Raw genomic sequence first — 20,990 nt, 5'->3', positions numbered from 1 at the left:
ACAAATATCTCTCTGTTCCTCTACCAATCTCAATAAACTGCCATCTAATGTCTAGCCCATTGCCTGTCAGCCTTCCCAATGCACTGCCTCAGACGTCCCTTGTGTGAACTCCATTTGCCACAATTCCATCCACCCAATTGTCCATTGACTCTTTCTATATTCTCAGTACAAGATGGGAGAAACCTAGACATTAATCAACTGTACAAAATACTTCCCATCTGCGTGGATGAGAACCAAGTGTCAAGAGTGTGGTGCTCCAAAGACACAGCAGGTCAGGCAGCATCTGAGAAACAGGAGAATCAGCATTTCAGGCATAAGCCCTTCATCAAGAATTATGCCTGAAATGTCAATTCTCCTGCTCATTGAATGCTGCCTCATCTGCTGTGCTTTTCCAGTACCACACTCTTGACTCTGATCTCCAACATCTGCACTCCACCCTTTCTCCTGGGTGGATGAGCAACTGACCATGCCACCATGGTGCCATATGCTTTTCAACTTAAGTGAGCAAAACAGGATGTGGTACTGACAGGAGATATCACAATAAAATAATTTGCTTTTATCACAATAAAGGAGATAGATACTGCTTTCTGAAGTCATGACTGGAACCCTGAAGGATTGAGTACTGGAGTATGCTGGTTTCACAGTTATAGATATCTCCACGTGTTTGAAGAATAACTTGGACCATCCAGTAGTCATGGACCATGAATAAACCAATAAGAACATTTCTGATCATTCCACTTGTTGTATTTTGAGGAGTTAGGATTCAATTTAAACAGACAACCTCAAACAGAATCACTCCCACTTGTTACTTGAGTAACATGACAATTGACACAAGGTCTATGGTCTGTGAGGAGGGAGTTTCAATTCATGAAGCACATGCATCACTTCTTAGCAAAGAGAGAACTATGACCCTCAACAATGTTAGGACTAACTTGGCAAATTATGCAATTAGGACCATGGTCATGCTTCAAATTAATAGTGGGATTGAGCACAAGGCTGACTTAGAAAGTCATTGAGCTAAGCCAAGGCAGCACAGTATTATTCACCTATCAACAATCTGCATCAGCCACAACTCATACCTCACATTCCAGGCTTTACTGTGGCCTCAGTCACCTCACCCTGCTACAAGCCTCAAAGCCACATCACAGTTAACATGCTGCCAGTTAATCAACCACAGCAGCCACATCACGCAAACATATAACCCCACAATCACTGGCACAGTTCCATGTCTCTTGCAGCACCGTGGTGTAAATCTGGAGACAGAAGAATTGATTCTCCAAACAAAAGGCTTGGGCTGCATGTCCTTATCACCAACCCCAACCCCAACATCATACAATCCTCGCCATTATTGGAACAATTGTGCCAGATGCTATGGCCAGGACTTCACAGCTGAAACTTTTGCTCATTACTAATCCTCCTCAACCTCACATCACACTTGTTCTTCTTATTTACAAGCTGCAGATAATTAAAAACATGCACTTCTTGCTTTTCCCATGCCCTGATCATAACCGCAACCTCCAGACTTTCTTTTTGATATGACAAAGGGCTGCACATTGGCCAGGCACTGGTGAAGGAGAAAGACCTGGAAGACAATGAGAAAGAAGGAATGTATTGCATCGCTTTAACCCTGACCAACTCAGAAAGTGACAATGTACAGTACAGTCTTTAAAAGATGGTATGGAAATAGTTTAGACACGGTCTACATGCAGTGACCCACAAGACATGAGGTGATCTGTAACCAGGGAAAGGGTCACAGTTGGCACAGGTAAAAACCCAGCCATGAGTGAGATCACATGCAACTCCTGCAGTTGTGATAATGATGTCAAGGAGAATGTTGATAAATACACACAAATGCTGGTAAGCCTGACAGATAGGCTGCAGTCAATGCCAAGGATGATGAAAGAGTCTATTACCAATACTGACTCGAGGCTTTGTGCAGAACATGGAGCCTATCGTCTCCATGGATATGGAGACCAGCTCCGTGAGGTCACTTGTGAATCCATCCATGATACATCATCTGAAGGTCATTGTCTCAGTTTTTATGACACAGCAAGGGTCAGCTCCTCAATGCCTGGATAGTCCCATGTAAGCTCAGACTCACAGACTCAGCTTGCTGTCCTAAGCTTTAGGATACCCGTATGCAATCTAAGCTGGCTGCAGCAGACGGCTACATTACTGACATCATAACTGTCGAGGCTAGTTTTCAAAGATACTAGCAGAGTGCCACATTAGTCCAGCAATGGCACACTGAATTGAGACGCAATGAAATTGCAAAAAAAAAGATTAATTAATCTTTGTTTGTTAAAGATAGGATTTGGATGTATAAATTTGATTTGGAATGTTTTGTGGTTTTGTTTTGGCTTATACTTGATAAAATGCAATGATGGTCTGTGATCGGGAAATTACAGTATGGGAGTCTTGGTGAATGAGGAACTGAGATTGTGTTCAGTGCCACCACAGACAAAAGTGTCAGTCACAGGCACCTTACCCTTCATTTACCTCCTCCTGAGTTGATAGCTGTATAATTGATGGCAAGGTTTGATAGCACGTAGGAGACCAAAATGAATGTTGACTCATAGTCTGCTGTGTACTGCAGGGTTGCTATGTGGTGGTACAGGCGATGGACGCATTGGTTAAGCACCACAATGCTAGAATTTGCATTCCGTGAGCATGGTGGCTTTTGATAAATGCGTATTGATGGTTTATTTATACTGATTTTTCAAATATTAGTGATGCAGAAAACTGCTGTAGAATGAAGGCATCATGACTCCTGCCATGATAGTGGGCATAGACAAAAGAATGATGCCAGCTGGACTACAAAATGGACTTTCCAGTTGTTAGACATAACACATGGCATCTGCTCACTGGCATGTGAGTAGTCCAAGCACGCTGCAGTCGAGGGAGGTCTGCAGTCCCTTTGAAGGTGTGAGCTCACTCCACCTGCTTCTTTCTAGCAAGAGAAAGTGAAATGCATTCAGCTCTCTTTCTCAATAGACCTCTCTCATGGATCAGCAGATACCAAATTGAGCAATGGTATTGACATCACCAACTGTAGCCCAGAAGATGCATTTATATAAATATATATCCACAGGCATCTTTGCACCTGCTGATGTAAAGGTACTCACCAGCTTCTGATGCTATAATTATGATTGTAGCAGGTGGCAATTTACAGCAAGGATTTTCCTGTAGGATGTAGAAACTTGCTGAGGTTCAGGTAGATGAATTGTTTCTCAAACATTGAGAGTGGACATGAACTCCTGCAAAGAGCTCCTCTTTACGCTTCCCCCTGCCCCCTCCCCCTCCCACTTCCTTTCCCTTCCAAAAGTTTGTCCTGCTCTGTGTTGGATCTGCATGTCCTTCCCTTCATAACATTATTCAAAGAGTTGTATGCTTAGTGAAGAATACATTATCGTGTAGTCACTTTAATTAATTCTGGTAACCTGTGCAATCAACAGGAATCAACCCATAGCTAACCTGAAAGTAGTTAATGATCCCTTTAAATAGTGCTACTGCACAGTTCCTCCTGGTGCTGAATGCCTGGGATTAAGACAAATGGATAATTGAAACACTGACTCCAACGTTGCAGATTTAGTGCTAAAACAGCACCACACAAGGATTCACATCACAGTCTGTCTGCTCTGCATATTCCCTGAACACTGCTAAATATCATCATCAACTGATGCGCACATTCACCACTGATATCACTTTGCAAACAGAAAGTAAGATTGGGGCAGACAGGAAAGTGAAGTGGATATCTGCTTCACCCCCCACCCTCCCATTTATCTCTCCACCCTCATTCCTGATGAAGGGCTTTTGCCGAAAACATCAATTTTCCTGCTCCTCTGATGCTGCCTGACCTGCTGTGCATTTCCACCACCACTCTAATCTTGACAGTATTGGATTACTGCCATCCAAACTACTGTGTGCAGTTTGCACAGTAAATATTCAAATCCCATCACTTTGCAGAGAATTGATGAGCTACTGTATATGGATTCTGCTTCAGTTTGAAATGCCCTGGCACAAGTAATAGGAAGGCATTTATTTTGCTACAGAAGAAACTGGCACTGCACAGGGAATTTTTAGATTACTTACAGTGTGGAAACAGGCCCTTCGGCCCAACACCGACCTGCCAAAGCGCAACCCACCCAGACCCATTCCCCTACATTTACCCTTTCACCTAACACTACAGGCAATTTAGCATGGCCAATTCACCTAACCTGCACATTTTTTGGATTGTGGGAAGAAGCCAGAGCACCCGGAGGAAACCCACGCGGAGACGGGGAGAATGTGCAAACTCCACACATTTTATTAGCATACAGGGGAAACATCACCATGTTGTGTTCCCATCATTACATTAAGCACCCTCACTGTTGTTACCACAGGGAATAATTTAATTATGTATCATATACCAGTAAAACTCATGAAATATCTCATCTTTCTGATTAATAGACAGAGCAGAGATGTCTTACCTCTAGTGACAGCTGTCTGAATAATGGTTATCCGATCCTTGTCCAGTGTTGTTAATGGTGACTCCAGACGTTGTTGTAGTGTTTCCACATCCCGCAGGTCATTTACCTTGAAAACATAATTAGGGGACAGTGAAATCTGTTGGAGTTCACGGTCATCTGCATCTCGTGATCCAATAGTGAAAGGTGCTACACCGGCCTCTTTCAGAGCTAATGCTGCCCCACCAACATCATCGGTCGACTTGCTGGCAGTGAGAAGGATCAGGAACTGGGGGACACCTTCCTCTGCTCTGCCTCCAGCAGGCTGAGTAAAGACGTTATTTTTAACATAGTCCAAGGCTGCACCGGTGTTGGCCTGACGCCCTCCTATTTGCCTGAGACCATTTATTGCATCCTTCAGATCCCGTTTTGTGGTGTAGCTGTTCAAGTAGAAGATGGGTCTGGGATTTTCGCTGTACTGAACCACACCAACCCGGACTTGGTCACTTCCAATGTCAAGGTTATCCACCATTCTAGAAATGAATTTTTGAACTGAAGGGAAAGCAGCCCTGGCGTTTTCTGATCCATCAATAAGGAACACAACATCTCTCTTAACAGTATCTGGAAGAAATGAAAATTAGATTTCTCAGACCTAGTGCTGATATGTAAAAATATCCTACATTAATATTCTTCTACGTCTGATCGGAGTAAAATTCATGTTTCTCTCATTAAGTAGTAATAAAATGAAAGCTTTTAGTTGGCCATGAAACAGCCATTAATAAGCTGGGAAAATCAAACAGAAATAGAGACTTAACTCATAACATCACTGAGGGTATGCCCATCCATTTTACTCAGTCTTTTCTCACGACATTGTACCCCTAATATGATGAAACGATTAAGCATTTCATCAATAGCAAGTTCTTGATTAAGCATAATTACTCACATAATTTATTGATACAGGTGGAAAAATAAATCACAGAGTCCATTAGACTGACTCATTAACTCTTCTCATACCACTTCCTCAATGGGGATACAGCGCAGAGCTGTTTTGCCACTCTGAATTGAAGTGTGCTTTTGGATGAGATTTTTGGTACACAGTTCACCATGGCTTGCAGTCACTTTTCACACGCAATCTTCTGCTCTTTCCCTCAGTGTTATATGCATCCGGACTCTTCAGCACCCTTCTTATGCAGTCACATTGCAAGAGTGGTGGAAATGCTCACCACTGCTGGGAATGCACACTGGACTGGCAGCCCATCTTCATAGCAATTTGGCTGGGACAGGCCAGGAACTGCCCCTCTCATTGTGGCGCTCCCCATCACCATCATTGAGGAAATAGTTGGGGCAAGCGAAGCTCATTCTCCACTTGGCAGATAGGCATCTGGAGTTGCTATTGGAGGGGGATGGTACAGAGGAGGGCAGTAGAGAGGAGGGCAAAGATCCCACATGACGAGACAACAGCCAGCCCAGATTCACATAGTTGCTCAGGTCAATATTAAAAGGATCCACCCAATAACACAGGAAGAAAGTCAATGATCTTCTGGCTTCTGCAATGATAAATGCTACAAGGCACTCAGAGGCCACAGATATCTCATCCAGGTGCAAAGACTATAACTCCCACTGCTGCATGTAACATGTCTACTCAATGGCTCGCACCTTCCTCATCCTCTTCCTGCTACTAACACTTCCTGCCCTCTCTGTTTCTCAGTCACTCACTGGAGCACATCATTGCCTCTCCGGCTCCTGCATCATCACAAACTACTCTTCCATCCAGTTTCATCATAATCAATCCCATTCTATCTTTCTTTGAAGGAAACAATGCTGCTGCCACCTTCCACACTTGGCCCCACCAAATGATATGTCCACAGTACTCTGTGTGATGAATCTGTAATATTTGGTCAGGTTGCAGGACTAAATATAGTCAACCCTCAGATTATAATCAGTCAAACTTCTTGACTAACCCATAGTCCCCCTTGACCACTCCATCCCTGCCACACACTTCCTCCCAAAGATATGCTTGGACTTTCAGGCATGGCCTTGAGGTAGAAACACATACAGTGTGTTTGCTGCATAAGCTGTTGGCACATTCTGCAGATGTGTTGATGCCACAGCATGGTGCCTTACATCAACATGTCCACGTCTATGACTCTGCAGTGCACTAAAGCAAGACAAGCGGCCTCCCCTCAACTTTGCACTTAAAAACAATGCAAGCCACAGAAATTGGCATCCTGTACTTAAGCACTAAAGACTTAAACACTAAAAAAAATGTAAAGGTGACAATCTTCAAGTAAGTGCAAAATGAGTGAGTGCAAAGAAATGAAACTGAGAACCATTAGACACAACCTGTTCAGATGCATAAGACTGATGTGTGTCCCTGGACACAGAATAACCTGGCAGAAGCATGCAATTCTTAGGTTTCCATACATTCCAAAGTAAAATCCTGACTGACTGAAGTGATCTGAGATTTGGACTGACAGCGAGCATAGGGACACGATGAAGCTGTAGGGATATCCATGCTAACTTGCATGAATGAAAGCCACAGGAGGATGTGACCATTGAGCATGCAAGCACATTACGGCGAAGACGCAGTTGGACAACAGCAAGGAGAAACAAGCAAGCTACAGCAACCCACACCCACTATGATTTACAATTCAGGAACCTCCACCATCTAGTTTCCTTTGGAAGAACAGAAGAATTGGAAGTGGAAGATAAATTTTGAGCTAATAGTGAGAAGCAGGAAAATAAGTTAGTTGCTACAGAAAAAGGAAATTCTAACATTCCTGTTTAAAGTTGAAGAAGAAAATTAGGATCATTCCTCAATGCCAACATTCTGATTTTTTTTCACTCATGCTGCATTCCTCCACCATTTTTGTCATTGCCCATGCCACTCCATGGCGGAGAAAATTCCACACATCGACTTTTGAATTATAACAATGGGCTAAAAGGGTATACAAGAATTAAAAGTATTGTCAATGTTAAAATAATGTTCTAGTGTTTTTTAAAAAATTAAAGAAACTCAACTTCCTCCCAACCTTCTGCAAACTTTTTGTCGATAGTGATTATTTTCTCTTGATTTAGTTGTTTTAAGGGTGATTCCAAATTTTTCTGTACAGTTTGAACATGCTGTAAATCATTTACCCTGAAAACAAGGTGGGGAGACAGTGAAAGCTGTTGGAGTTCGTCTTCATCAGCATCCTTGAATCTATTACTGAATAGTGCTACACCAATACCTTTCAGTGCCATTACTGCTAGCAGTGAGAAGGATCATGAAATGGGCCCCATTTTCATCCACCCTGCTTCCATCAACCTATCAAACATGGTTTCTGTGACACAGTCTAGTGCTTCCACTGTGATGACTTGGTCTCTTCCTTTCAGGCCCAGAGCATTTATAGCTTGCATCACTTCTGGTTTAGATGTGTAGCTGTTTAAATAGAAGTTGGGGTTAGGATCATCACTGTACCACACTAGACAGACTCTGTCCCTTCCAATGTCAGGGCTGCTGTCAATTCTGGAAATGAATTGATTTATCATAGAAAAAGCAGATTTAACCTTGGCAGATAAAGAACACAACAGCTCTCCTTTCTTCAAGATAAGCATCGAAATACAAGTATTATATTGCTTCATAAATTTAATGGACAGAATTGTAAACAGAATATTGGGTCACTGATAAACATAAAATACTTGATGTGGAGGTGCCAGGGTAGGACTTGGGTGGAAAGTTAAAAATTGCGCACCATACCAGGTTATAATGCAACACGTTTATTTGAAATTACAAGCTTTTGGAGTGCTGCCTGACGAGAGAGCAGCACTCTGAAGGTTTGTACAGCACTTCCAAATAAACCTGTTGTGTGATTTTTATTTAAAATATTTGATTCAACTATCATGCCTTGATTACTATTACATAAAATATTTTAAGCTATGAAGAAATATTTGCAAATAAGTTCATTTCTGCCCTTTGCCTGTCTTAGAGTCGTACAGTCATAGAGATGCACAGCATGGAAACAGACCCTTTGGTCCAACCCATTCATGCCGACCAGATATCCCAACCCAACCTAGTCCCACCTGCCAGCACCCGGCCCTTATCCCTCCAAGCCCTTCCTATTCATATACCCATCCAAATGCCACTTACATGTTCCAATTGTACCAGCCTTCACCACTCCCTCTGGCAGCTCATTCCGTATACGTACCGCCCTCTGTGAGAAAACATTGCCCCTTAGGTATCTTTTATATCTTTCCCCTCTCACCCTAAACCTATGCCCTCTAGTTCTGGACTCCCCGACTCCAGGGAAAAGACTTTGCCTATTTACCATATCCATGCCCCTCATAATTTTGTAAACCCCTCAGCCTCCGATGCTCCAGGGAAAACAGCCCCAGCCTGTTCAGCCTCGCCCTATAGTTCAAATCCTCCAACCCTGGCAACATTCTTGTAAATCTTTTCTGAACCCTTTCAAGTTTCACAACATGTTTCTGTTAGGAAAGGGGTCAGATTTGCACACAATAGTTCATTCATAATGGAGGACTACTTTTGGTTTGAAGTCCAATCTACAGTCTCACTTTGTGTAAATAGAACTGAACAAAAGGGGCTAAAAAGAAAAATGTGCTCATCATATACATTCCTTTGGGCTGTTTTTATTCAGTCCTAACTTCTTCCTGCCTCTTGTTTGAATTACATTTTTAAGGGTCTACCTAACACATGTTTTGAAGCTGTTACACATTTTGAAAGGCAGGACATTTGTTCATTTGACTAGTTGGCATGGCTGCACATTCACTAGCTCAAAATAAATCAATGCAAGACCACAGTCTCCGAAGTTGGAAAGAATGAAGCCAGAAGTCCCTTCTACATTAGCCAGAACCACTGCATTCTGGGATAATTCTCTTTATAGGCACATTCTTATTGTATTAAGTCCTTGCCTTTGTGAGTTAGTTTTCTCTTCTTTCTCTGTAATTTGGATGAATGGAAATGGTCTACTTTGATTACATTTCCAAGAGGAGCCACAGTCTATCTGCTCTCCAAGAATCATCATTAGTTTTCACATTTCAGAAAATATTTCTGCGTATTCTTTTTCTAATCTATCCTTGTCTTAAATAATGTTCTTAACCTACTCTCTGATACACAAGAGACATTGCCAAAATGGTCCAAATAATCTCTCATGCAATATTTTCACACATCGTTGCTCTCCATTATTAATAATGAGGTATTTATTGACATAACAAAACAAACTGTAAAAAGTTATGTCCTTGTTTTGTACCTTACAAAAGGTAAAATAAAATTAAAAACAAAAACTTTACTTTCTTTTCTAATTCTGTGTCCTAATCATGTACAGATTATTAGGCAGGAGAAAGTGAGGACTGCAGATACTAGAGCTCAGAATTGAAAGGTTATTGCTGGAAAATAACAGCAGGTCAGGCAGCATCCAAAGAGCAGGAGAATAGACGTTTTAGGCATAAGCCCTTCATCAGGAATGAGGCTTGTGGGTCGGGGCTGAGAGTTTAATGGGAGGGGAATGGAGTTGGGGGGAAGGTAGCTGGAAAAGCAATAGGTGGATGAAGGTGAGGGAGAAGGTGATAGGTCAGAGGGGAGAGTGATAGACGGGTCCGGAGGGTGGTGCCGAGTTGGAGGCTTGGGACTGGGGTAATGTGGGGGGGAAGGGAAATGAGAAAGCAGTTGAGTTTGGATACATTCTAAAACTTAGTCATGGGTAAAACATTATTTCAAACTGCCCTTCAATGGCCTATTTTGTCAACTTTATACTACTTAAAGTTAGTCTTAAATTTAGAAACATATCTGAAAAGCTAAGTTTCTTCGCTCAGAACCCACATATCAAAAGGGACACATTAATCCCAATCCAATTTCTTAAGCAACGTAGTTGATCAAAACATAACAAAAACAGAAGATGCTGGAAAAGCTCAGCAGGCTGGCAGCATCTGTGGAGAGAAATCAGAGTTAACATTTTGGGTCAAGTGACCCTTCCTCAGAAAAAACAATCTGTGAAAAATTGTTACCTTCAGGTACTGGCTGAATTATCACCGTTCTCATTTTGGACAACAGCTCTTGCTGAATGGTTGATAGATCTCGGAAGTCTCTCATTGTTAAAACAAACGTTGGATCGTGTACAATCTTTTGCAGCTCTGACGTGTCTGCACTCTTGGCCCCAATGGCAATAGGCACAATGTGAGCCATTTTTGCTTCATCTGCATGAGGTTGAATATTATCTGAGGATTTCCCAGCGGTGATGAGCACCAGGATTTGAGTGGCCCCAGCTTCCTTTCTGCTCCCCGCAGATGCACTGAAGATATTCTTTGTAACAAACTCCAGTGCAGCACCAGTGTTACGGGGCCTTCCTGATTTTGGCTCGAGATTTTTTATGGCTTCCAGAACCTCGGCTTTGTTTAAATAAGCGTCCAGTCCAAACTCAATCCTTTGGCCAGAACCATATTGTACCACAGCAATTTTATCTTTGTCAGGCCCAATATCGAGCACCTCGATTACTCTACTTAGAAACTCACGGACTTGACTCAATGATTGTCCCATTCCAGGAGAGCCATCGATCAGGAAGACAATGTCTCTTTTCATGGCTACAACAGTTTTAAAAATTAACACCAATATTATGAAAAGTTCCATGCAAAAGAAATGTGCAAAAAAAATTCAGTTAAAATATAGAATTACGAGAAAAATGGTTTACGAACAACCTGGAAATCCTGATCTATAGAAAGTCGAAAGGGTTTAGCACTTATTGTCCACAAGAACTTAATTAAGATTACCCAAACTCGTCTCATCAACAGTTAGAGGAAAAATATATAAGACCCACTCTTTAACAGACTACACTTCCATTTCTCATACTTGTAGAAAGAAACTTCAGTTATCTTTATCCATTTTAAGATAAATTATAAGATATTCTAATTAACAATGTGGAAGTGGGACAGGAAAAATAGTATTATGTGGATCCAGGAAGTGCACATGATATGCAAGACTTTTTGTATACTAAAAGGTATTTGTTTAAACATCTTGCCCTGGCAATCTTTCTGATAGATGTTATGTTACTTTCCCAACAACATCTTTATCATCATTGGTCAATGCATTGAGTATAGGAGTTGGAAGGTCATGTTGCAGTTGTACAGGACATTGGTTAGGCCACTGTGTGCAATTCTGATCTCCCTCCCATAGGAAGAATATTGTGAAACTTGAAAGGGTTCAGAAAAGATTTACAAGGATGTTGGCAGGGTTTGAGGGTTTGAGCTATAGGGAGGGGCTGAATAAGCTGGGATTGTTTTCCCTGGAGCATCAGAGGCTGAGGGGTGACCTTATAGATGTTAATAAAATCATGAGGGGCAAGGATAGGGTAAATAGACAAGGTCTTTTTGCTGGGGTGGGGGAGTCCAGAACTAGTGGGTATAGGTTTAGGATGAGAGGGGAAGATATAAAAGGGACCTAATAGTTTTTCACATGAAGGGCAATGCATGTATGGAATGCACTGCCAGAGGAAGCAGTGGAGGCATAATACCGCATTTAAAAGGCACCTGGAAGCACATTTGAATAGGAAGGGTTTAGAAGGATATGGGACAAGTGTTGGCAAATGGGACTAGATTAACTTAAGATATCTGGTCGGCATGGATGAGTTGGACCAAAGGGCCTGTTTCCATGCTGTACACCTCTATGAATCTATGATGCAATATGCAGCATGCAATCTGAAACAGAAAGAAAATCAATTGTTTGGAAGACAAAATTTGCAAAGTTAAGACTATGCATAATTTCTAATTTATCAGACAGTCATGTGTAAGAAAGCAGAATAAAATAGTTCTGCTCCTTGATTCAAGAAAGTGGAATAGCTACATTTCGTGACTTCAGGTGACATATACTTAGGCTTTAGCATCATAAAAATGAAGTCATCAAAGTCCTGCTGGACTATAGGACTGCTCTCTTATTAGAGAGAAGGTGACTGGTGGTGATGTAATCTCAGAGTTACCACATCTCAGGGGAGGGCGGGGTTGAGAAGTAAAGTCCTTCAGACAAATACAGTCAAATGGTGCTGCATGGTTTAGTAAGCTGATCATTATAAAACAGCTTCTTCCCCACTTTAAGGTTAGCTGTGCCATAGATGGCAAACTGGGATGTTTATGTCTTTATTTGCCCGGACTTCTGCAGAGTCACAGATACTCCACAGAGCTTCTCGTGTGGTGTGTGGAATCCAGACCCAGAAGTCTTATCGCCTTTTCTGACAGATCCTTTTTTCATCAAGGGGAGAAAAGTGGTGAAGATTGTTTCACAAGGAAAAGGAAAACTTTACTGAGAAGGTCCATTTAGACGCTGTGCTGAACTCAAACTGATCCAGGTTTACTGTAGAACTGGCGTTAACCCACACAGTGTGGGACTTTTTAGGGATAGGAGGGTGGCACAGTGGTTAGTACAGGGACCCAGGTTCGATTCCAGCCTCAGGGAACTCTGTGGAGTTTGCACATTCTCCTCTGTGTCTTCATGGGTTTCTTCCAGTGCTCTGGTTTCCTCCCGCAGTCCAAAGATGTGCAGGTTAGGTGGATTCGCCATGCTTAATTGTCCATTGTGTCCAGTGATATGCAGTCTAAGTGGATTAGCCACGAGAATTACAGGGATGCTTTTCGGAGGGTCAGTGTCGGCTTGGGCTGAAAGGCCTGCTTCCACACTGTAGGCATTCCGTGTATGCTTGGCATGAGTCCATATTAAGTTGTCGTGTGTACTAAAGGAGGCCATGGGCTGCTGAGAGATGTGGGTTGACGTGACTTTGCCTGGAGTGAGGGAGATGAGAATCGAGGGCTAGACGGTGTAATATTTAACAGAATAACTGGGTTGAAGTTCCAGAGAACTGAACCACGCTTTGTAAACAAACCACAGTGGCCACTGGAATGAAGACCCCCCCATTTAGGTGTGTTTCTCTCGAGGTGGATGTGGTGAGCTGGGAGATTTCCCAACTCCTGTTACTGGACGCAGGAGTGAAAACTCAGACCTAGAATCTGATGCTTATTTTTTGGCTTTTATACGTTTGGTGTCAGAGCCAAATTTCATGTTCAACTTTCTGTTAAGCTTCAAAGAAAAGGCTAAAGTTAATAGAGGAATTCTCCTAAAGCACAAAATGCAAAGGCCAGGCTGGCTGCTGCAACTGTACAATAGGTGTACTCACTTATTAGATCACTAATAGACCTGTAAATGAATTTAAGCCCTAAAAAGGAAAAATACGTGCATTTATTTTAATAAATTTATATTAATGTTCCACAATGTGGCTGGCCTTATAAAGCAATTTACCTTCTGACTTGCCATAAATTTAAAAATGTCTTTTGCCTAGCAGTGTGCTTCCTTACTCACTCAGACACCACACTTTCTTACAGAGCAGTCTGGAGAAAAGAAAGCCAAGCAGTAAAATCGACAGACAACATTTAACCTTTCCTCAGAACTGGACCCGAAACTTTAACTGATTTTTCTCTGCAGATGCTGCCAGACCTGAACTTTTCCAGCACCTTCTGTTTTTTGTTTCTGATTTACAGCCACCGGCAGTTCTTTCAATTTTTAAACAAAGGTTAACATGTTTTCAAAATAAGCCCAGGATTTTATTAACAGGTACAGTGGTCTGTTATTTTCTTGTTAACACCAATTATTCCACAGGCAGAGTGAGGAATGCTATTAACTTCACATTAAACATCACAGCTGTACTCCAGGGAAGAACACCAACAATTCATACCCTAAAGATACAAATGGGGAAAACAATTACATATTTTAGGAAAAATATAAGTACCTGTAGTTTCACTGATTCCTCCAAATATCAGGTGTTTAGCAGATGATGTCACTGCTTGTCGGATGGTATCCAAGGCGTTAAAGTCATTCACACGATAAGCCAGATTTTCACTGAATGTAATGCGCTGCAGCTCTGCCGCTTCTGCCCTGTTGATTCCAACAGCAATAGTGAGAATGCCTCCTCGTGCCAGGGCTTCTGCAGGTGTTCTCACATCATCCTGAGACTTTCCAGCTGTAGCAATCACCAGTATCTGGGGAACACCATCCTCTTTCCTACTTCCGGTAGATTTGCTGAACATGTTTTTATAAACATAGTCCAACGCTGCACCGGTGTTAAGAGTCCTGCCGCCTTTTAGACGGAGTCCGTTGACATGGGACAGAAGTTCGTCCTTTCTCGAGTAACTATTTAGGTAGAAAGCAGCTTGAGCATTATCACTGTACTGCACCACTGCTACTTGTACTTTGTCAGCTCCAATGCTAAGGGCTTCAATTATGTTGCCAATGAAGTCACGGAGAACAGGGAAATATGTACTTCCAACATTATCTGATCCATCAATAAGGAACACAATGTCTCTCTTGTTCACTACTTCTGTTACAACTGAAATGGAAAACAGGTTAATTTACATTAGACAAAATGTTAGAAACTGACTAACACCCTGGGAGATCACAATTCTGACAGGAAGGTATCAATTGGCTATGAAAACAATTTCACTTTGTACAAGGCTTTAGGATTGTTTTTGCAAAACAGAACAAACTATTATTTTCCATTAATTAAAATGAGCCAATTATGGCAACTAGTAACTAGTGGGGTGCCACAGAGATGAATGCTTGGACCCTACTATTTACAATATAGTAATGATTTAGATGAGGAAAGTAAATGTGATATCTTCAAATTTGTAGCTGTCACAAAGGTGGGTGTGTATCGTTGAAATGTGAGGAGAATGGAGCAATGTTTTGGGGTGATTTGAATGATTGGGCAAATGCAGTGAGAGATGAAGGATAAATTTGAGATTATCCACTTTGGTAGCAAAAACAGGAAGGCGGATCTACATGAGTGGTGATAGATTGGGAAAGTGGAAAGTAGCAACAAGACCTGGGAGTCCTCATATACCAGTTGCTGAAAGTGGGCATGCAGGTGCAGCAGATATTGCATCAGGCAAATGGAATGCTGACCTTCATAGTGAGAGGATTCAATTCCAGGAGACTGGAATAAGGTTAGGACTTTATACACTGGAGTTCAAATGAATGAAGGGGGATCTCACAGAAATCTATAAAATTCTAATAGAACTAGGCAAGTTAAGTGCAGAAGGATGTTCCCGATATGAGGGAATCCAGGGCCAGGGCTCACAGTGTAAGGATACAGAGTAGGCCATTTAGGACTGAAAAGAAGAGAAGCTTCTATACACAGAGAGTGGTGAGCCTGTGGAATTCTCTGCCACACAAAAAAATTGAGGTCAAAATTGAAGTTAGGTATTGTTCTTAGGGATCAAAGAATATGGGGAGAAAGCGGGAACAAGGTACCGAATTGGATGATCAGCCATGATCATACTGAATGGTGGATCAGGTTCTAAAGGTCTACTCCTGTCGCGATTTTCTAAGTTTGTGTTTTATCACTTTGCCATTCTATGATTCAGAGATCCACTTTTCAACAAGTCAGACTGGCCAGAAATCAAAAAATGTACACCTTGCTGTGATTTTGTTTCCATCTTTCTAAAAGGATTTTAACAACTTTTAATACCACTTACACTGATGTTAGCAGCATTACATACAGAAAATGATCAAGAAATAAAACAATATCCACAAGATTTCAGTACCTTCGATGACAGTTGGAGGTTCTGTAATCACTGTTGGAGGACCAAGTGAGGCTAATTTTGATTGTATCTCTTTGTGCCTTTTGACCAACTCTACAGCATTGGCCAATTCAAATGCCAAAGTTGGGTGAAATGCAATTTCCTGCATCTCTGCTTGATTTGCATTCTGCACTCCAGCGGCAAAAGTCATTATAGCAGCTTGCTTCAAGTCTAATGCAGGGAGACGAATACTATCTGTAGATGGTCTAGAGGCGACAAGCACCAGAAATTGAGGAACACCTTCCTCTTTTCTACTTCCTGCAGATTCGATAAAATGATTTCTGTGGACAAAACTCAAAGCAGCCCCAATATTAAGGTTTGATCCACCTCTTGGTCGCAATGCCTTTAATTTGACTTGTAGATCAGCTTTGCTTGAGTAGGAATTCAAGTAAAACTCAGTGGTTGGATCATCGCTGTACTGCACCACAGCAATTCGTACGTTATTTGGTCCAATTTGAAATTTGTTAGCTATTTTCATGATAAATTCACGGATTCGCAAAAAGTTTTGCTGTCCAACTGCTGTGCTGCCATCGATCAGAAATACTATGTCTCTCCTCCTGTCTTGAACTGTAAAACAATTGTAAGTTAGTTTGATTTTAAAGTCATTTTCATACCCTACAAACAGACAAAGACATACAGATACATTTTTAGGTTTTTTTGTCAAGCATCCTCAACCTTGATATTTTCCAGGGGTTTTCTTTCATAGCTCTGCTATCTTTCTGCTGTCGATTACTTTTTCTGGACTGAGCTCCATTGTAACAGAGTCATTTTAGTGAATTTATTCTTGTAAGTTGTGTGCATATCAAGATAGGATATCAATGCCAGAGAATGGATCCCTCTAATTTGAGATTATGGTGTCAACATCAATGGAGTTTGCTCAGCACTGAAGTAATCTCCCAAGAATAGCTTCTACTTTCACCAGGGTAACAATTCTATTCGCATAACAGTGAATTGTCCACCCCAAAATTTAGTATCCACTTGTGCTGTGTTCAGGATACTTTTAAGTTTAAGCTCTGGACTCAATCTGTACAGATGATCAAGAGAATCTTCATTACAATCTGCCAACCTAGAGCTGAAAGTTTAGTGTTTGTTGCAACAGCCACAAAATCTTTCAATCCTATTCAGAAGAGCATTTCTTTGGAATCCATCAGCTCCAATGTGACCACTTAATGGGCTTAAAGTCAATAATATAGATGGAAGAGAGGGCCAAGATAAGATGTCAGCAATGCATGTTGTCATACTTTCAAGAACCTAATCTACGAATACATGTTCCCCTTTGTGGAAAATGATGGCCTAGTGGTAGTAAAACTGATAATAATTGCTGTTCAAATCCTGCCAAGGCAGATGGTGGAATTTGAATTCAACAAAAAAAAAGAAATCTGGCATTAAAAGTCTAATGTTGACCATGAATCCATTGCCAATTTTCAGAAAAACCCATCTGGTTCACTAATGTTCTTTATGGAAGGAAACTGCCGTCCTTACCTGATCTGGCCTATATGTGACACTTAACTGCTCTCTAGGCAATTAGGGATGGACAATAAATGCTGCCTTAGCCAGTTACACTCATATTTCATGAATAAAATTTTAAAAGTTGGTCCAGAACACTAAAATAGGCCCATTCAAAAACAAGAACCCAAGGGGCATTGCAGCATTCTGCAGCAAAGCTGGACACAGCTGCCAGACACCTCTCCCTCTCTTCCTGCTCTCCCCCATACCTTTGTAAGACTAATTGTTGCTCTGGTACCAGTGACTCAACTGGTCAAGCATTTACTTCTGAATGAGCAGCATGCTGCCTCATGGGGGGGCCCTTCATGACTCCAACATCACTTGTGTCATGATAACAAAAAAGGGCCTACATTGCATGGTTATTTCATACATCAATTCCTGTTTCCTTCATATTGTTCATTCACTTTCTAAATTTAATGGCTTTTCATTGGGTCTTCCATGCAGCAATGGAATTCCCGTTGTGTTCTTATTGCATTATGAGAATTAATCCTACTGTAGTCCTTTCTCAGGGCTTTGATATATCTTATGTGCAGATTTGTAGCTCACAGATTGTTCAGACCCTCTTCCATTTCAAGAATGCTTGAAGACCAGCTCCCTCTGTGCCAATTAATACAGGATGTCAGTCATACAATTCAGGAGCAATTCTACTTCAAATGAGGTGGAGATCCATGTTTTTCACCCCTGTATTTCTTGAATCAATTTCAGAAAGTTTCAGACTTGTGACATTGTAATCGGTAAAAGATCACAGAACGACGAAGTTTACCTTCCAGTTGCTGGGGGCTTGTGACATAATGGTAGTTTCCCTACATTTGGGCCAGAAGGTTCAGGTTCAAGGCTTCAGAACTGAGTCTGAACAGGTTGATTTAAAAATATTGACATTCTACTAGTGTGCCAGAAGTGCTGAACTGGAAAACTGGTGCAAAAGCACTTGTTGAAACTAAGTTTCTGCAATGAATATGTATGGAATTCCTCACGGCCAATTGGATTATCTCCCCCCTTCGACCAAATCCATATCCAATGAGAGCAAAGTGATGAGAAGCCATCAAAACATGGAGAAAACAAATGAATAGATACACTTATTTTTATTTTTCCAATCACCTGAGGCCACCATTATGCTTGTAATGCTTGGAAAATATAAAAAGATTATTTTAATTCTACAGAAGCAACAAAAACAGTGTTTAAATGCTTGAATGACTACAAATGGAAATATTACACATAATGTAGCACAAGTAAGGGACCCAATTTCTTTATTATCCTTTGGCTGTCAGAGATGGAAGACAAAATTGCATTGCTCTTATACATGAGTACATGATTTAAAATATGTCTCACAGCAAAACATGTATCTTTGGGGGAATGTGAGCCATTGTCTACAACAAGGAAACTGGCACAGGATGATCACGAGGCATATCTGCTGAAAGAAGCGTGTTGGAAGAAAATAACAGTCATCATATTTTGCATTCTCATCCATACATGAGACTTTTTTTTCCTGTGTTAGGGAGTCATTTTAGAAGGTCTGTTGCCTGCTTATCTTCATTATTCTTGAACATCACTACAGAGCAGGGACGATCTAAGCTCTTTCAAGAGTTATGAGTACACATCATTATTTGGATGAGGAAGGACTTTGAGCTGACCTAATGGATATTGTAGCATGATACCTGAATAATTTTGCTTGCCCCAATCCTTGTTTCAAATAAATGTTTCTAAATGCTGCCATATATTGGAGAGGCTCAATCTTGGTCAGCTCTGATGGATCATTGACAATGAGACAGTGTCCTTACCAATAGACAGCTGTACACAAATGGACAGAATTAATGGCTGTTTTCAGTTCCACACCCACCAACAATAAAACAAGAATGTAAGAAGTTTGAATATAATATGCTAAATGGTAACTCAAAGAGGACAATAGTTCCCATTTTAAATGTACACCCGGCCTCGTACATCCCATGGGAAATTTGCGCATTTGAGCAGTTGTCTCAGCTTCAGTTACAAATAAATTCTATAACTGCAACCAGTACAAATTACCGAGCTAACGGTACTGACTTGTGTCAACACTGACAAATCACTTGGTAAAAACTGACAACCAAATTAGGGGCGTACATTTGCCGTTTCAAACAGAAACTGTAAAGGGATACAGAAAATTAGATCATCATCTTCAAACAAAGAGGTTTGTCCTGTCTCTGGAAAGGTGTCGGGAATGTCTGAATGTTAAGCAGCAGAGATTTTTGTCTTAATAAACAGAATTTGACTTTGACAGATAGAAAATGATGTGTAAAGAAACACTTGAATCACAGTGAACAAGCAATCCCAGGGAATTATGGATAAATCAGGAGAAAGTGAGGATTGCAGATGCTGGAGTTCAAAGTCAAGAGTGGAAAAGCACAGCAGGTCAGACAGCATCCGAGGAGCAGGAAAATAATTCCTGATGAAGGGCTTATACAAAATATTGATTCTCCTGCTCTTTGGATGCTGCCTGACCTGCTGTGCCTTTCCAGCACCACACCCTCAATTATGGATAAATGTTCAGTTCTCAACTTCAGAAAGAAACAAAAGGTACAACAACTTCTAAAGCAAACCCCACCTCACTATCTTTCAGAAACCATACCAGCTCAGCAGGGGAATGGGAACCTGAGGTGTAGTTGCACAGAAGGATGAGAGTAAGGAGGACAGGGAAGGATTTCAGGGTCACAGGAATGTACTGGCAGACAGCAAACTGGTTTGAAGTGTGTCTACTTCAACGATAGAAATATCCGAATTAAGGTAGGTGAGCTTGCAGCATGGATAGGTACCTGAGACTTCGATGTTGTGGCCATTTTGAAGACATAGATAGAGCAGGGTAAGGAATGGATGTTGCAGGTTCCAGGGTTTAGATCTTTCATTAAGAACAGGCAAGGTGGTAAAAGAGGGGGGGGGTGTGGCCTTGTTAGTCAAGGATAACATGACGGTGGCTGAAAGAACTTTTGACGAGGACTCGTCTACTGAGGTAGTATGGGCTGAGGTTAGAAACAGGTGAGGAGAGGTCACACTGCTGGGTGTTTTTTTTATAGGCCTCAAGAGAGTTCCAGGAAGGTCGAAGAGAGGATTGGCAAAATTATTCTGGGTAGGAGCAAAAGGAACAGGGTGGTCATTATGGGGGACTTTAACTTCCCCAACATTGACTGGAAATGTTATAACTCTAGTACGTCGGATGGATCAGTTTTGTCCAATGTGTACAGAAGGGTTTCCTGACACAGTATGTCGAAGAGCCGACAAGAGGGGAGGCCACACTGGATCTGGTGCTTGGTAATGAACCAGGCCAGTTATTTGATTTAGTTGTAGGTGAGCACTTTGGAGAGAGTGACCATAATTCAATTACATTTAGTTTAGCGATGGAAAGGGATAGATACATGCCACAGGTCAAGAGTTATCGATGGGGCAAGGGCAATTATAATG

At 41.4% G+C, this 20,990-nt stretch overlaps 1 protein-coding gene across 1 annotated transcript in view; it reads right to left on the bottom strand.

Annotated features, from left to right (window-relative positions):
- The window catches only part of LOC122551335 (collagen alpha-3(VI) chain-like), a 154,848-nt gene that overhangs the window by 105,556 nt on the left and 28,302 nt on the right, over positions 1-20,990 (bottom strand). The window contains exons 5-8 of the mRNA XM_043693062.1: positions 16,020-16,622; positions 14,207-14,803; positions 10,449-11,021; positions 4,470-5,066 (exon numbers count right to left, since the gene is read on the bottom strand). Of these exons, the coding sequence (XP_043548997.1) occupies positions 4,470-5,066; positions 10,449-11,021; positions 14,207-14,803; positions 16,020-16,622 (2,370 nt within the window). The remainder of the gene's footprint in view (positions 1-4,469; positions 5,067-10,448; positions 11,022-14,206; positions 14,804-16,019; positions 16,623-20,990) is intronic.

This window comes from Chiloscyllium plagiosum, chromosome 7, assembly GCF_004010195.1.
Source record: "Chiloscyllium plagiosum isolate BGI_BamShark_2017 chromosome 7, ASM401019v2, whole genome shotgun sequence".
Lineage (NCBI taxonomy): Eukaryota > Metazoa > Chordata > Chondrichthyes > Orectolobiformes > Hemiscylliidae > Chiloscyllium > Chiloscyllium plagiosum.
The sequence above is the reverse complement of the archived record's forward strand: the minus strand, read 5'-3'. Positions and strand labels throughout refer to the sequence as shown.